This window comes from Thermobia domestica, chromosome 15 (genome assembly GCF_964235325.1).
Source record: "Thermobia domestica chromosome 15, izTheDome1.hap1.1, whole genome shotgun sequence".
Lineage (NCBI taxonomy): Eukaryota > Metazoa > Arthropoda > Insecta > Zygentoma > Lepismatidae > Thermobia > Thermobia domestica.
In genome coordinates this window covers 160,972,740-160,990,294 of record NC_137468.1, presented here as the reverse complement: position 1 = coordinate 160,990,294, position 17,555 = coordinate 160,972,740, and the positions used below count along the sequence as shown (strand labels likewise).

General features: G+C 34.5%; 1 protein-coding gene across 3 annotated transcripts in view; it reads left to right on the top strand.

Moving 5' to 3' along the window:
* mew (multiple edematous wings) overlaps window positions 1-17,017 on the top strand; it is a 534,082-nt gene extending 517,065 nt beyond the window's left edge. For all 3 annotated transcript variants that reach the window (XM_081740321.1, XM_081740322.1, XM_081740323.1), the window contains 3 exons: window positions 3,917-4,011; window positions 12,222-12,348; window positions 15,473-17,017. In XM_081740321.1, the coding sequence (XP_081596447.1) occupies window positions 3,917-4,011; window positions 12,222-12,348; window positions 15,473-15,688 (438 nt within the window). In that variant the 3' untranslated portion in view covers window positions 15,689-17,017. The remainder of the gene's footprint in view (window positions 1-3,916; window positions 4,012-12,221; window positions 12,349-15,472) is intronic.
* Window positions 17,018-17,555: the final 538 nt, after the last annotated feature.

Sequence of the window (17,555 nt, the reverse complement as noted above, 5' to 3'; positions counted from 1 at the left end):
ACTTGCCTATTATTAAGATTGTGTACAGTTGCTAACACAATAAATCTATAATAAGAAACGTAATACAAGGAAATCATATACTTAAGAAATCTCTACACAAGATTACAAATTATTTGATTTCTAGAATTAGTTCTCAGTAATGTTATGCCACTCTTATACCCTAAAAAGATAAAGAAATTTGTGATGTCTTTAATGTATCATTCAGTCTTCATCACTCTGTTCATTAACTGATATTAAATTTTTATACTCGCTCGGGCAACTACAAATTGGAGTGCACAAGAAACCACGATTCTTACATTTGCATTTCAAACTTACACACTCACGTTTCTGACAGCTACACATGGTAACGTCTAAACAAGCCTTAGGAATATCTTCGAATGTTTTCAAAACTGATCTCAGAATTTGATCCTCCAAGTACCATTCGGAGTTTCCTGGCCTTATTAGATAGATCTCACACTTATCAGCGTTTCCTAAATTGCTGTTTGGTAATGGGATCCTTTGTATGTTGTTTCAGAGCATCACTAGTTGGAAGTAATTTCTCCAAGCTGCATTTTCCTAAAAGTAGGAGCCTACCTCCATCACAGATCATCACGGTCCAGCCATTTCTATGTTTGCTGCAGGACTATTGCTATGTGGTATATCAACAATAGTTGAAGTTGCTTTGAAGTTCTTAAGCAGTCTTTTAACGATTCTGTCCTCCGTCTCTTTCTTTCTGTAAACATTGGAATTCTTCGGTAAACCAGGAAAGTTCAAGTTTCTTTTAAAATCTTAAATAGTCTAATGCCCCCACCATGCAGGGCTTCCTGTCAGTAAACGTAGTATACGACTTTGTACACTGCAGTGTGCGGTTTGATTTTAGAAAACCATGAGTACGAATCACCTCTTTTTGAACGATCCATGAATACGAATCACCTCTTTTTGAACGATCATCTCTTATAATCAACTGACTACTTTTTCATACTTTTAACGCTTACTGCCGTGTTTCTCGAGAGCAGATATTTGTGAATAATCATCTCGCCCATTATTTCAAAGATTAATATGTCTTCTTCTTCTTCTTCTGGCAGCAACAGATTGCAAATTCCATGTTCCTATTTCTTGTTGAATATTTTATGTATTGAACATCCATTGTATGTATGTGTATCTTCTATGAAACAGATGTAGAAACTTATGAAACTTGAAAGAAAAATAACGTAAAGAATCTATACAATAGACTTACAAGTTAGTGGTTCGAACTAGTCAGCTTGTAGACACAAATTATTATTTTTAGGTGTACTTAAATATATAACATCTTTCCATGCTTCGAAACACATCATGTTATGCACAAAATCCGTGATTAAACTAGCTTGTAGTATCGGTGATATATCTCCACTACATTCAAAATTATCAAGAACAATGTCGTGCTGTGAATTTTCATCCTGAAATTGACTGCTTGTTGTTCGTAAAACACTGACATCACAATTTTAGTAGTTTCAAAATTTTAAACAATGACATTGTCTTGCCACGTTGTTTCATGCTGCTGTGACTCGTTGCCCAGAATCCATCATATTTCTAAATCCGGCAAGACTTTAGGTATATTGTGTATATAACTTCAAAGTGTGTTAGTGGAGAATAATAGTAGTTCATATGTCACTTTGAGAATAATGGTTAGCAGTGGCGTACGCAGAATTTCGTCAAGGGGCAGTGATTCAAACACTTTTCGTTTCCTTTTATGATAAATCTTATTTTGGTATATACAGTGAAATATCACTTAATGGACACTTACATAATAGGAGTAAAAATTTCTATCTCGGCAGAAATATATGTAGAAGAGAACCCTCCCTTTTAGGAATACTCTGATGCACATACCGAAAGTCTTCGTTTACCCCAATGTTTTACTAACCTCTTTATAACAAACCTCTTTATTGTCATCTCTGTTTATTTACCATAGAAAAAAAAAAAAAAAACTTTCTCCAATCTGAAAATAAATCTTTAGTTGATATATTCAGTTGATCCAGCAATTACAGGCAAATTCCGATCAGAAACTAGTGTCCGTAGAACTATATAGCAGACAACTATTGGAAACTTTAACCTAAAAAATTCATAAACTGTCATAATTACTTCTGTCTACATTTTCAGTATTTTATATTAGTGTTGTATGTTCTTATTGTGATGCTTTGACTTTTGATACAGTTAGGAACGAGGTAAGAGATTTTTACCGTGATATTACTTCTACTTAAGAAGAAAATAATCACTACCAACATTTTGCAGGACATGCCTATATAAACATATTCGCAAAGAATACTTTTGTTACTTTACGGGGGGGGGGTTCTCCTCATTCTCCCAGTAATTCGAACACTGAATACGGTGTTTCGATATTTGCATACATTTATAATTTATATTTTTACTGTATATTGCATATACGTACTACATGAGCTTTGAGTAATCTCTCTTTAACGAACACCTGCTCACTTACGGACAAATAATTGTTTCATCGGTGTCTATTATTGGGAGGTTTCACTGTATATCTTAATATAGTAAATGTGTATTTTTTTTTCATACTGTTTTGCTTAAGGACAGATTTAATCCCCAACGACGAACTCTAAGGATCATCCGTGTTATCAGAATGAAGTCAACGCGCGCGCGCGCGCGCGCATACACACACACACACACACACACACACGTGCGCGCGCGCACGCGCGAAGATCCGTTTTACAGTATTTGAATGAGGAAAAACTTTAAAAGTACAATTTATTATGTAAAGTCCTGATAAAGCATATTTCATTGGAAGCTACCTACATATACGGTCAGATTCGTTTTTATGACCACTGCCACTGCCAGATTTGATCATTACATATACGTGCTGCCGTCCTAAGCGAAAAGACCTTAACTCCACATTTTCCGAAAATCGATATATTGGTATGGGAATGTTCGTAGTAAAATTCTGCATCTATCTAAAGTGAAATTGACATGGTTTGACCAATAGGTAGGGGGTAATGACGTCATGAGTGTTTACCTTTATGTTCAAAACTGTAACTGAAAGTAAGCAAAAAGACCTTAAGTGGCAATTCATAAGCAACAATATCGAACTATATTACCACACAAATTTTAGATCGTGAAAATATATTTAATAAAGTTTTACTGAAATACAACAAATTTGAACGTACAGCCTAAGTCAAAATGCGTTTTGCTTATTTTCTCGAAAGGAGATAAGGTCTTTTCGCTTAGCAGGGCAGCGTGGAATTAAATGCTTGTGACCATGTGCTTTTATTATTAAGTAGCCGAATACCCATTCTTCGCACAGGGAGAATACCTTCATTTTGGTTCACGTGCGTGGGTTTTCTCGGGGTTTTTCCGTTTCCTCCCACTATCTTCATTCTACCATTTCATTCATTACTCATAATCACCGTCTCCTTTAGCCTAACCGGCATAACCATGGGACGTTAAACTCAAAGATTTCATTTCATTTTTTTTTTTTTTTTTTCATTTTGGTTATAAATGATTGAGTTTGGATTTAAACGGCATCGTAAATGTCACTGATCGTCTCAGCGATCCCGAAAAATATGGATTCGCCACTAATATCTGTCATTTTCGATCATTTTTATATATATATATCTCCCTCCTCCTCCTCGTTGAAGTCGCACCGTCAAAGTGAAATGATAAAAAGCCATTCCAAGCCCGAACTTTCTCTATGTTGAAAAATTAGGTTGAGATCAGTCCTGTGATCCAAGAGGTATGAAATCACAAACATGGTCACTTTTATTTATATAATACATATAGATAATAAAAAATTAGATTAAATCTTAACAAATATATTTCATTGTATTTACTAATGTGTTTCATCTTATTATTTCACCTCTTACACGCTAGTATTTTTTTTTCTTTCCTTCTTTCTTGTATTTATATGTTGAATCTAATTAGTTTTATCTCCATATTTTAGACTTGTGAGAAAGGTACTGCGAAGTGCTTCAGATTCCGCTGTGTTATATACAATTTGCTCAAGGATCAGGAAGCTACAATAAGGATACGAGCTAGGTAAGAATCTATTAAAGATTTACAAAGAAATCTACTTACATACTTTCCTACGTGGATCAACAAAGACCTAGAACATAAAGAAGTATAATAGAAGTTGATATTTGAGTAGGAAAAGTGAGTGAATAGTGAATCAAATTATTCCATGTATGAAAATATGACCGAAGTGAAACAGCAAGTCAGGAAGGAAAGTGAGGCGAACCTACACTGCATATACACTTAGTGAAAATAAATAAATCTGAGCTACGTCATATATCGAGAGATCGGTTTATTATGGAATGTTCATTGCATTAGGTACAAAACGGTCGTATATCAATTGTGAATAGTTTAGAACTGAAGTATTAAAACTTAATTGCAATTATGTAGGAATAGAAAGAGAAATGGCAAAATGTGTGCAGATAGTAATGCATGCCGAACTGTAGAGAAGAAAGATGAAGAACGATGTTACTAATATTTGTTGACTCAGAAGTTTACATTTATAAATGTTATATATTATGGTACATGGAGACCAAAGGACTGTTACATTATGTTACGAAGTATATGTTGTACTAAAGATATATTACTATACTTGTGACAAACGTATTGGTATTAAGGTTGGAAGTATTATCTTGAAAATACACCCTGTTTCAAAAAGAATATACGTATTACGAAGAATTATTTTGTCCAAACTATCGATCGCTGCGCCTGGGCTCGGCTATTGGAGAAACGAATACATAGTCTAGTTTATATTAATAGCCGCCAGATATCAGTTATCTTCTGTTTTGCTTGGTAACCGTCATATGTTTAAAATGGCTACTCTGCAGCAGAAATCATTTTGTGTTCTCGAGTTTGCGAAGTGTAATTCCGTGATTACAGTGCAAAGACGTTTCAGGTTGAGGTACCAAATTGATCCTCCGAATGGGTGGAACATTCGCAGTTGGTATTGACAGTTTGTAGATACAGGGTGTGTATGTAAAGGAAAGATTCCTGGTCGCCCTCGTGTTCCTGAAGAAAATGTTGCACAAATTCAAACTGCTTTCCAACGTAGTCCTTCAAAATCAACTCGTCGTGCCAGTCGGGAGTTACAAGTGCCGAGAACAACAATTTGGCGTGTTTTGAGATTCGGTTGGTTATGAAGCCGTACAAGTTACAGCTGTTACATGCTCTGCGTCCTGATAACAAATGCAAACGTGTGGCATTTTGTAACGAGATTCTGGATGCTATTGACAAAGATAACACTTTTGCACAACGCATCGTGTTCAGTGATGAAGCGACTTTCCGTGTTAGTGGTCAGGTAAACAAACAAAATGTTCGAATTTGGGGCCTATAGAACCCACATGCTGTCATTGAACATGTACGAGATTCGCCCAAAGTCAATGTGTTTTGTGCGATATTCCGATCATCTGTTTACGGCCCATTCTTCTTTAATGGAAACACGGTTAACAGTCAGCAGTGTCTCGCTGAGTTACAAAATTGGTTGTTTCCGAGGCTGCACGAAGGCAACTTCAATTTTTAAACAAGACGGGCACCCCCTCACTGGAGTCGCCAAGTGCGTAAATATCTGAATGAAACTCTACCAAACCATTGGATTGGTCGTCAAGGAGCTGGCGACTTACTATGTCTGATGCTTGATTATTACACAGTGATCGGGTTACTTACCAACTAATAAAGACAAACTGATGAACGTTGTCATGTTTCAAATTATTCAAGATACCTTCGAAATTATACTTTACATTAGAGATATTGAACGATAGTCAGACAAAATATATGTAGAAGTTTAGTGTATAAATATTGACCTCGGTATACCTACCAACGCCCGGACTTCGTGACTGGTTGTTGCCGGGAGTAGACATGACAGTTGAGCTCTCATTCTGAGACGGTACGCATGGTCACTGGCCTCATCCTATTCGTAGTCAAGGTTACAAACTTGTCTGCACAAGTCTTCCGTCGTTGTCTGTCCACGCATGAGTAGCCACTCTTATTTTCAAAAATGTCCAATAACATACGAAAAATATCCATTTGGCACACATAGTGTTTCGAAAATTACTGTACCAAATGCACGCAGTGGTAAACCCTAAGTGGGATGTATGTAAATGGACAAGTGTAGTAAAAAAAGGTAAAATACAATATTTAGAGTTACATTGTCTCTAGGTCTGAGTATATAGAGTAATCTAAAATGCAGTACTCTGTATTTATTACCACTTTCAGAATTTTTTAAAAAAATATAGGTAATCATTTAAGTATAATGTAGAAGAACCTCAAAAATGTATGCTTCAATTGTAAATACTATCGTATAATTTCCATACCGCACTTTTTCGACAAAAGTGACACAAGTCAAAAAACCGTAAGGTCCAAGCTCGTATCCCTTGCGAGAAAAATGATATAACTCGTAACTTGCTTTAAAGTTATTTTATAATCATAATGGTTTGTTCTTTTATGTGCAAAAGTGTTGTAAATATATCTTCAAAATTATCCTCAAATCAGAGTGTATTAAAACAAAAATAACAATTTTTGCGCTATGTCACTTTTGCTGGAAAGGTGCGATATGTATATATTATTGTATTCTCATCAGAAGTTCTTTTACTTTTTTGTATTCCTTGCAAACAAAGTGTCATAAGTAAGTAGATAATTTTCTTAACTTTTATTAAAGAAAATCACCAAACTCCTTTGGTGGATACAAAGATGTAAAGAATTCCTTTTGCGTATTTTCCTTATTGTGTAGGAGAATAATTTCGGCGTCTATTTAATCGCTGTAGCATTTGTCAAATCATTTTCTCTTATAGACGAAGAACCGAGTTTTACCTACACCAATGGCGTATTTAAGGGGCTTCCGGGCTTAAGCCCCCCCCCGAAATCTTACTTACTATAGTAAAGTATATGAAATATCTTTCAGAATTTTCACATTTTAAGGAAAGCCCCCCCCCCCGATACAAAATCGTAAATACGCCACTGACCTACACCTTGGGCTGTTTACTTTCATATCTTGAGATTTTCCAATATTTACTTACGCTGGTACAATATTCATGCACTAACTTGTTAATGGGTTATGTACAAACATTAAATTCAAACAAAATCTTGAAATAAAATGAAATAGTCTTATTTATGGCGAAGCTGTGTATAGTCCAGTTTCCTACACAATATCGAAGCAATGCTGCCAAGCCATGAATCGATATAGCTGTTGGTGAATTAAGATTGCGAAATCGTAAATTTTGCGTACACGATAGTTAAACCTACAGTTGAAAATTAATGTTTTGCGTGCGTTCCACTTTTGGATGATATTTGTGTTATATGTTATATTAAATTAAATTTTATCCTATGATTCCGTTATGTTTCCTATTTTAAATACGATGTTCCAACTCCTCTCAGAATACTCCAAATGTTAATAGAGTGAATGCTTCCTGTATATTTGATAATTTACGAATACGAATGCGAAAACTTATTTATAAATAAATTATTTGTGTTCAATCAGCCTATTGTTGATTGGCCGGTTTAGTAGAGTTCAAATATTTAATTATGTAATTCCAGCTTTTGTCCAATGAGTCTTGATCGAGATTTAATTCAGGCGTTCTAATTCTGATGTAATAAGATTAGAAATTCGTTCTATCGATACGTGAGTTTGTCCTATGGAGCCAGGGATGAATTCAGGGGTAGCCCGGGGGAAATCTCCCCCCCCCCCCGAAGAAAATTCATTCCCCCTCGGAGAAACTCCCAAAATTTCAGTCACAAAATGTAGAAATTACTTCACCCAATTATTTGTTTTTCTTTCCGTACACGTGCAGACAAAATCCGATCTCTCAATATACATATAAATGACGCACACCCATTCTATATAAATATTAAACATGTAACATCTAAGATAGAATAACAAAATAGTCAATAAAACCTGTATTTCTTAACGCTATGACCGAGTTTGGCAGAACATGAAATTGTCAACTGTTGAAGAAAGGTTTATATTTTAGTAGGTACTATACTCTCGCCCTATATTATATATTAGTAGGTAGCACTAGCACAAATTGAGATAGGAAAGGAAAAATAGGGAAGATCTTTCGATCATTCCATATGATCTCTGATGTCAGCAGACTTCATTTCTTGAAAATGTACAGTTCTTGCATTATCTGAAATAGAGCGCCTAAATCCTATTTCTCGCATCGGAAGTAACAGACGTAAATGTGTTTTATGATTGTTAAAGTAAACACATCTTTCTTTAACTAAAAATAAGTCAGTTAAAGAGTGAGATTCAGAGGGCGTCATTTAGAGGGATCAGGGAGGAACAGTTATCCCTCCTGGGTTATAGAATTTATCAATATCAATATAAGTGAAAGATTGCTATTGAAGGTGACGAAGGAGGGGCAAGCGGGGCGACGGCCCCGGGCACCGAAGTAAGGGGCGCACGATTCGGGAGGGGAAAAGAAAAGAAAAGAAGGAAAGAAAAAGAGAGGAATGAAACAAATGTGCACATATATAAAATGAAAGGAAAAAAGTAATAAAAAGTGCTCAAAATCAAGGAAAAGCAGGGTTTACTTTTTAAAATTTTCTCACCTTTCGCAGCTGGTCTGTCGACCTCATTCATATGTACGGGGGTGCCGTCGTATACTCTCGCCCCAAGCGCTGCTTTTTCACGACACGGCACTAATCCTACTGAAGATTTCATAAACTAAACTATTGCAGTGCAGAAACCAAGGCTAATATGCTTGATTTAGAATCAGAAGTGTGAGAAAGAATGATTACTTTTTGTTAAGATATTCCTATGTATGTTTGTTTTAGGACAAAAAATATTTGAGTTAATTTAAATCTTTTTAAAAACTTCTACATTAGTAACAAACAGTAACTACTGAATATAGGAAAAAAATAACCAAAATAGCTACTGTAAATAGCAGTTAAAGTTTAGACTAAAATATTTTTGCCAGTCTTTATTTAATGTTTTAGATAAAATTAAAGGATTTTTTTTTCTTTTTAAAATTATAATCTCACATTGAATATTTATCAGCAATTAGTCTCAATATTAGCTAAGATGTGCATGTGAATGGAATTGTTAACCATGCTGCTTTCTTGCAAAAGACAGAAAAACAACCCTCCCCCCGAGGAGTTCACATTCCCCTCCGAGTGAAAATGTCTGAATTCAACACTGTATGGAACATTTGCACCTTATTGATGATATCTTCAGTAGAAGCTAACTGTTTTTACAATCAGTAACTGCAGTACTTTGGTCTTTGATATCCCTTATATGATTTTTAATTCAGGTTATTACATTTCTCGTTGTGATTTCTATATAATTTTTCTGATATTGAAGAATTGCCAAATAAGTGCTTGAGTCATTCAAGATATTTGCGTAATAATTTGTAAATCGTGTTAAATCCTTTTCTAAATTTAACGGAGATTTCATTGTACCTTTTAAGTCATATTTCTGAGCTACTCCGTGCAATCTATATAAAACTTTGACCATGAAGAAAAACAAATCCGTTTTTTAGGGCTATGATTTCTTTGTCGGTACCTTTGTTACGTTTATATATTTACTATAATTAAATTGACACTCAAATCATCATCTCACAAAATAGCGAAAATACGCAGTAGGTATATTCTTTACATTTTTTATTATATATAAAAGCGTATTAAGCAGAAGTAAATCCTTTGATGAAAATTACAGTGAAGTTATTGAAATTATTAAATGAAAATCTCAAAATTAGGAACATAATGAGGTCAGCACTAACAATTATAGTTAAATGAGTTTGGTTTCCTTAGGTCACTCCCGGATTGGTTTGTTCTATATATATTATTTTAAGTTCAGTATCGCTGTCCCAGTTTCATCATTACTAGTATGAAAATTAATTTTCAAATAAACGGGGTTATTCTTGCTTGTAAATTGATCATAACCAGGGTGGATTGATTTAAATCAGTCTGATTTAAATCACGATTTTAATCAAGATTTAAATCACTTGATTTTTTAAATAAAAATCGTTGATTTAAATCAAATTTCGAAATAAATTAATTTAAAGTGAAAATAAGTAAAATCCCGTTTCTGTTCTGTTATTTCGATTATGAAAGATAATAATCATAATACAATGAGACTTAAATGTATGTACAAAACAGTATAAAAACGATTATCATGCAGAGGATGATTAGGGAAAATCCCGTTTCGAACGGGTAACGGGAGAATCCTGCTTTCTTCTCTTCGTAACATAGGGTTTTTAAATCGTTAACTATTCCAACGGAGAAATCACCATCGACATTTAAGACAAAAATTCTTTTATGTCCACGTCTATTTGTTTTTTCCAGATAATAGGGGCGTATTTAGAGGGGCCCGATCCCCTTTCCGAAACAAAAAATAAATAAATAAAACTTTAGGCGAAATTTATGTACTAAATACATAGAACGAAGTTCCTCGGGATCGTAATACGGCAAGTTTTGGATGCGTTAAAATATCGAATAATACTTTTGATAAAGTGGATTCTTTCAAATATCTAGGATCAATATTAACAGACGAAAACGATATCTACGAAGAAATTAAATGTCGACTAAAAGCAGGGAATTCGTGTTATTATTCAGTTCGAAATCTCTTGTCGTCACGAATTCTGTCCAGGAATTTGAAGATTAAAATATATATGCTTGTTGTTCACAGGGTGTTTAGCAAGCATGCATAATCAAATTCCCTGACTTTCCCTGACAAAATTATAATTTTCTCTGACTCTGTCATTCTTTTTTTCTTAGTAACCCATGAAAAGTAACTTATATTTAAATCATGAAAATGAAATCTTTCAGTTTTACGTCCCACGATTATGCCGGTTAGGCTAAAGGAGACGGTGATGATGAGTAATGAATGAAATGAAGAAAGTGGGAGGAAATGGGAGAACCCCGAGAAAACCCACGACCACGGTGTTTGTCCACCACAAAGTTCACGCGGTGCAAGCTGGGATCGAACCAGGGAACCCAAGCACCGGAGGTGAACGCTCTACCAGTGAGCCACCGCGCCCTCAACTTATATTTAAAGTGAACTGTAAGTTTTCACCATTGTTTATATGCTTATACAATATTCTACAAACGTACAAACGAACCAATTCATTTACCTGTAATTTATGAGTATTTTAGTTTCATTTCTTCACCCCTCACAACCTGGGAAAGATTTTTCCCTGATACACAATGAAATTCCCTGACATTTTCCCTGACCCTGCAGATTCCCTGACTTTCCCTGACTGGTAGACACCCTGCTTCTGTATGGTTGCGAAACATGGTCGCTTACTATGAGGGAAGAACGTAGACTGAAAGTATTTGAGAACAAGATCCTGAGACGAATATTCAGACCCAAGAGAAGCGGGAATGGGGGAAACTTCATAACGAGGAACTACTTAATTTTTACTGTTTACCAAACATTGCTAGGGTCATCAAGTCTAGGAGACTCAGGTGGGAAGGTCATGCAGCCAGGATGGAAGAAAATAGGAACACTTTCAAATTCTTAACTGGAAGACCAATCGGAAAACGACCATTAGGAAGTTCTAGGCGCAGATGGGATGACAATATTAAGATGAATCTCGCAGAAATAGGAATACAAAATAGAAACTGGATCCAGTTGGCTAATGATAGAAGTCAGTGGAGAGTTACCGTGAACGCGGCATTTGAACCTCCGGGTTCCATAGGCCATAGAGTTAAACAGTTAATTTTGGGCGAAATTTTTGTATTTTACATGTATTTCGTGCCGCTGGGTAGTTTCGATGTTTAAAAAAATATACTCCTGCCAAATATCAGGAACTTTCGTTGAAAGAAAAGTGTCATGTTGATAAACGTTGCCTTAATGCTTAAGAAATATTGTTTCGGATTGAAATAGGTTAACGATTGAGGATTAATTCGAAATTAAACCAAGATACTTTCACCTAAATGGCATAATTGTCATTTAATATTAATTCCTAATGTTTTTTCTCCAGTTCGCGACTTGTATTATACGAGGAGAAAGATTTGATTTAAATCAAAAAAATCGATTTAAATAAAAAAAATCAACAAAAATGATTTTTATTAAAAAAATCATGATTTTTTTCCACCCTGATCATAACCAAGGCCATATTCAGGGAAGAAGAAATCGAAAGGGTAGGACAGTTAGAAGGAACTGGAGAATTTCTAAAGAATGACCCTCCCTCCAATATTCTCCCTTGGATATAACCTTAGTATAACAGTATAAAATAAGTACTACGTTTGTGATCATAAATACTGACACTATTGATATTAATTAAAATACCTTTTATTTGCAGGTTATGGAATTCCACGCTGGTAGAAGATTATCCCAAAGTTGATACTGTAAGAATTGGTTCAAATGCGAGGATTGTAATTCCAGAAGATTTAGAAATTAAACAGAGTGACGACGATGACTTCGCACTAGTAAGTATTCTCAAGTTCTCTAATGAGTATAATCTAATTGTGTTTCTGCCTAATACGAGAGCAAGTCAAAAATTATCTGCAATTTTGACATAACTCTTCTTACATGGCTCATACTGACGTCTGTCTTCGTGTATTTTATTGTTATGCTGTTGTGGTCATGCTATGAAAGCTTGATCCTAATTTCTCCATTTGTCTTCCTTTTGTTGCAGATAGATCATGGCCGCTCCATTACAAGTTTGCACCAAACAGGAACAGCGAGCAGTGATTCGGTTTTTGTTGTCGGAAGGTGTATCAGGAATCATGACTAATTTCCAGACCATGTGCCATTTCATCAACAGTCACTTTTCTGTCTAACAGAACCATGTCACGTGTACGCTCAATGTTGTCATCATTTGTGGCTGTAGATGGTCGTTCGGCTCCTTTCTTGTGCGTAACATTTGTGCGACCATTTTTGAAATTTTTAATCCATTCGTAGACACTCTGTTGCGGCAAAACACTATTCCCGTATTGTGCCGAAAGTCTTTGATGGATTGCAATCTCTGATACACCTTCCAACCACAAAAATTGGATCACTGCTCGTTGTTCCTCTTTGGCGCAAACTTTTAATGGAGCGGCCATGATTTATCTGCAACAAAAGGAAGACAAATGGAGGAATTGGGATCAAACTTTCATAGCATGACCACAACAGCATAACAATAAAATAAACACGGACACAAGTCAATATGAACAATCTAAGAATTGAGAATAATTTTTGACTTACCCTCGTAGAAGAAAACTACTTGAATTGTATGAGTAGCGGAACTATTGTTCCCACAAACCTTGCAGGGTGGGGACACGAAATATGAAGGGGGAAGTTCGGTCATTTGCTTGAAGGGGTGTAATTTTGAGTTTTATTTTTAATTGGAGATGAGTCACTGATATGAAGGTGGCGTTACCCCAAAAAACTTTAGATTGTACTGGGAAAAATTGTAGGTGGCTATAGGAATCAAACTGTAAAGAATAATGTGTGATTAGCTATAGAAAGATCACTAGAAGGCTTTAAAGAGGTAGTTTTGAGTCAGTATGGCGTGAAAAAGCAAATGTTTCACGACATTAACTTAAAAATCTATAAAAAACCTATTTGTTTTCATTTTACTTTAAGTAGTAGTTTCCTTCTTAAAATATTTTCTTGCGTGTGATATCAACATAAAATATTCCTTGTCGTAAACTTAATATCCCTTCGAGAAAGCCTGCAATCGATACGTGAAATCTTGTAATAAGGGATCAGTTTAATTTGTGTTTGTGTTAAGGAACAGTTAATTTCATAAAATACCATTTACAGAATATATGCAATTGAAACTCCATTTAACTATCATTTGAAAGAATGAGTCAACCTTGGTTGAAATTGCACATCCGGCATGCAAAAGATTCTGGTTACGTATTGTTTATTCCAACATAAAAGATTGATTCTTTGAATAAAAGATTACAACTAAAGATATTCCGAAGACACATGATAACTATAAAATCAAGGTTGGCATTTATATCTCTTGTCATAAAGTTAAAATATTTAATTTTTGTAAGAATTTTACTGTTCATTCTCCCAACATATATTCATTTTAAATTATTTCGCGTTTTGAATTGAGTGCTATCAATGTCGATCTACTCCTGACGCCATACATCAGCACTCTTATTCCTATATTTTTCAAGCAGTATTCACTACTACATTTGTTATCCAATACCGTTTGAATAAAGTATTCATTAATAAATGTCCTTATTTCCGATAGAAATTGAAGTCCTCAAAAAGTTAATCAATATTCGTACTCATTTGAATAGTAATCTTTTTTCATTTTATAAGATAGCCGAATAAAACATTTTTGTATAGCTTCGATTTTGTTAACAAGTATATGAACGAACTGTTGCAGACGACTGAACCAAATTCAAGTTTGGATCTTACCGGTGTCTTATATAAGTATACATAAGAACAACCATTTATAAAATCAAGCCATTGATTAAATATAAAACCTATTGCTTTTCTCGTTGATTGCACTACATCATTTATATGATTACCAAATTTCAATTGTATATCATACATAATACCGAGATCTTTAATTTGTTCCACTTTCTTTATTCTTATTCAATTAATTTTATATTTGCTGACAAAATATTGAGTTTTATTAGTGAATGTCATATTTCAATATATTATTATTATTATTATTATTATTATTATTATTATTATTATTATTATTATTATTATTATTATTATTAGCTTTGGACTTCGAAATATTTCTTCCACATTTCTTGAGCTTCATCTTCCTCTTCTAACTCCCAATATTTTCTTCTATTTTTCAAATCATCGATGAGTTGTGCTCTTCTTCTTCCTATTCCTCACTTTCCTTCCATCTTTCTTTCTATGAAAAAGACCATTCCTTCGCAAGATGTGTCCAATCCAATTGACCTTCCTACGAAGGATGGTGGTTAACAGGGTCATTTTCTTTGAAAACCGGTTAAAACATCTTGGTTTTTTTACTCTTTCTATTTTATCTTTTCAATCTTCCTCCAACACTACATTTCGAAAGTCTTTAAATATTTCTTTCCTATCGTTACCGTTTTGAAATACAACTGTATGTAAGAAATAAACTTTTTCTCTAAGGAGTTACTTTCTTGTGGCAGACCAGTGGTTCCATCGCGGCATGTCGTTAAAATATTGTTGTTCGAAGTTGATGTTCTTGTGGTTGTAATGAAAGTCCAGACTATACTTATTTCAATTCTTTGTAATTCTTCTTCATCTTTTTATACTTCGTTTTACGCTTATTAATGAGATTCGAATCTTGGTTTGTTTTGTTTTGAGTTCAACACCCCCTTGATCACCGAGGCTATACGAAACATAGATCACACCTTAATAGAATCCGAATCACTACCTGCAATTGTCCCCGGGGTTATTCTGAGCGTATTTTGAATAATACTGAAGTGTTGAATGGTGGTTGATTGATTTGGAATTTAGCGTCTCGTTCAGTATTGAGGCTATACGATTCATTTACCTACAGCTTAACGTGAGATCCGAACCACATGAGCAAATAATTCGATACAACCTGAGAAGCCATTCTTCCATACAATTTATAATATTTATTTTTGTTTTCTTTTGCAGGTGGAAACATTGGCATATCCTGATTTGCTAGATCAACAGGAACCAGAACCAGTTCCTGTATGGATTATCATTGTCGCCGTCGTGGCAGGGTTATTGTTACTTATTCTGCTCACTCTTGTGTTATGGAAACTCGGCTTTTTCAAGAGAAGAAGACCAGATCCTACGTTATCAGGGAATTTAGAGAAGCATAAAGATGAAAATGGAGACTTTTCGTAAAAGAAAAAGGAAAAGAAATTTTAAAAAAGTGTTAATTGTCTCGCCAGTAACATCATCATGTCGACGCCAAGAAAAAATGGCGGTGGTGTAGTGTCTTAGCAGAAATAACAGAAAATTTTTGTGCAAGTTAGTGAGGAATGAAGGCAGCTTTGTTTTCACATATCGAGAGTGAACAAAAGAATTATACACTACAAGTATCACTGTATAATTTACGGTGGTTTGTGTGAACTGTGTTAGTTCTCGTCTGCAAAAGAGAGAAAGAAAGATAAAAGAATACCTTGAAATTTTTTGTGCCCTGAACGACGATTGTGTTTCCATCTGTCGTCAACGTAATATATATATATATATATTTTTTTTTCTGTACAGTGTTGTTCAGAAAAAGTCAAGAGACAATCGTTTTCTTCTAAACAGAAAAGTACTTTGTACCTCGCTGTGTACAAGGAAGTGATCTTCCAAATTTTAGTCTGGTTTCATTAGAAGCAAAATGAGTGTTCAAGTTTTTTTTTCTTTTTTTTCTGTACAGTACTGTACTTGAAAAGACTGAGTACAGATTGAAACACTATATATGAACGGTTAAAACTGAAGAATTGAAAAAAAATAATATGTTGTTGTTGTTGTTTTTTATATTTTGTCTATTGTGTTAGCGTGTGATCAGGACAAGCGTGTTTGAGTATGTATGTATATATGTTTGAATGTACGCGAATGACTGACGATGTTAAAAATTACTAAAAATGGATTAGAAGTGATAAAAATGAGTGAATGCAAGGTGACAATATAATTGAAAAATGCCATTTTTTTAAAAAAAATAAAGAAATTCACACTGGGTGTGCCTTTCATCATGCCATTTTAAAAGAAGAAAAAGTGAACATTGTAGCCACAACAATTAATTAAGTTACTGCCAAACAATTGTGAGTGTGTGTGTGTGGGTGTGTGTATGTCAGTGGCGGCATTAGGAAAATCAATAATGTGGTAATGAAGGGGCAAGCGTGCAGAAATCTTGGGGGCAAAGAAAAAGTTTTAGTTTGGAACTGCTTGTTTTCTTTCTGCCCCCTTACAACGCAGCTCCTGGTTATGTATATAAAATAAATGTTAATGATTATGGAAGCACACAAAATGTCCACAGTTGTTCACTGCCAGATAAGAAATTGTATACAGAAATCAAACGGATATTTATCTGAAATAGTATGCTTTTCTTTTCTTGTTGTACAGTGAAATTTTATAGTTATGAGAAGACTGTGCTCAGAACTATCAGAGTCTGCTTTTTTTAATGTTTAAAAATGAAGCAAATTAATTACTTGAAAAAATAAATAAATGAATTGTTGAAACTAATTCTGTTGAAACGAGTTGGAAAACTTTAGTAATACCAGTTTTGGCGTTTTTGGTTTCTTAAGTATGGTATTTTAGTTTAGAGGAAAACCTCAGATCCTCATTTTGTTCCTGAATATTATGCTCTGATATGTTGAAACCTTTCTATGTTGATCACTATTGGTTGTACAGAGACTGACCAATTGATGCAGATAGCCACGTGCAAGGTTATTATAAAACTTTTTAAAACAAAAATTTTAACCGAACTTCAACACAGCATCCCGGTCTAACTCCAAAATTTACCATCAGATCCTGAACAAATTTATTTGGTACCACCAGGAAGGTATATTCTTTCAAACAAAAAAGAATCGTCAAAATAAATGAACCCTAAATCGGAGTTATGGGTGGACATATGCATCACACATACATAAGTATATACATACACACATATACATATGGATTGAGTTGAGAACCTTCTTTTTCACCGACTTCATATTCTCTCATAAGTTGGGTGTAGGTGCACCGACTTTATTTTTATTTATTTATTTATTTTTGTTTTTTG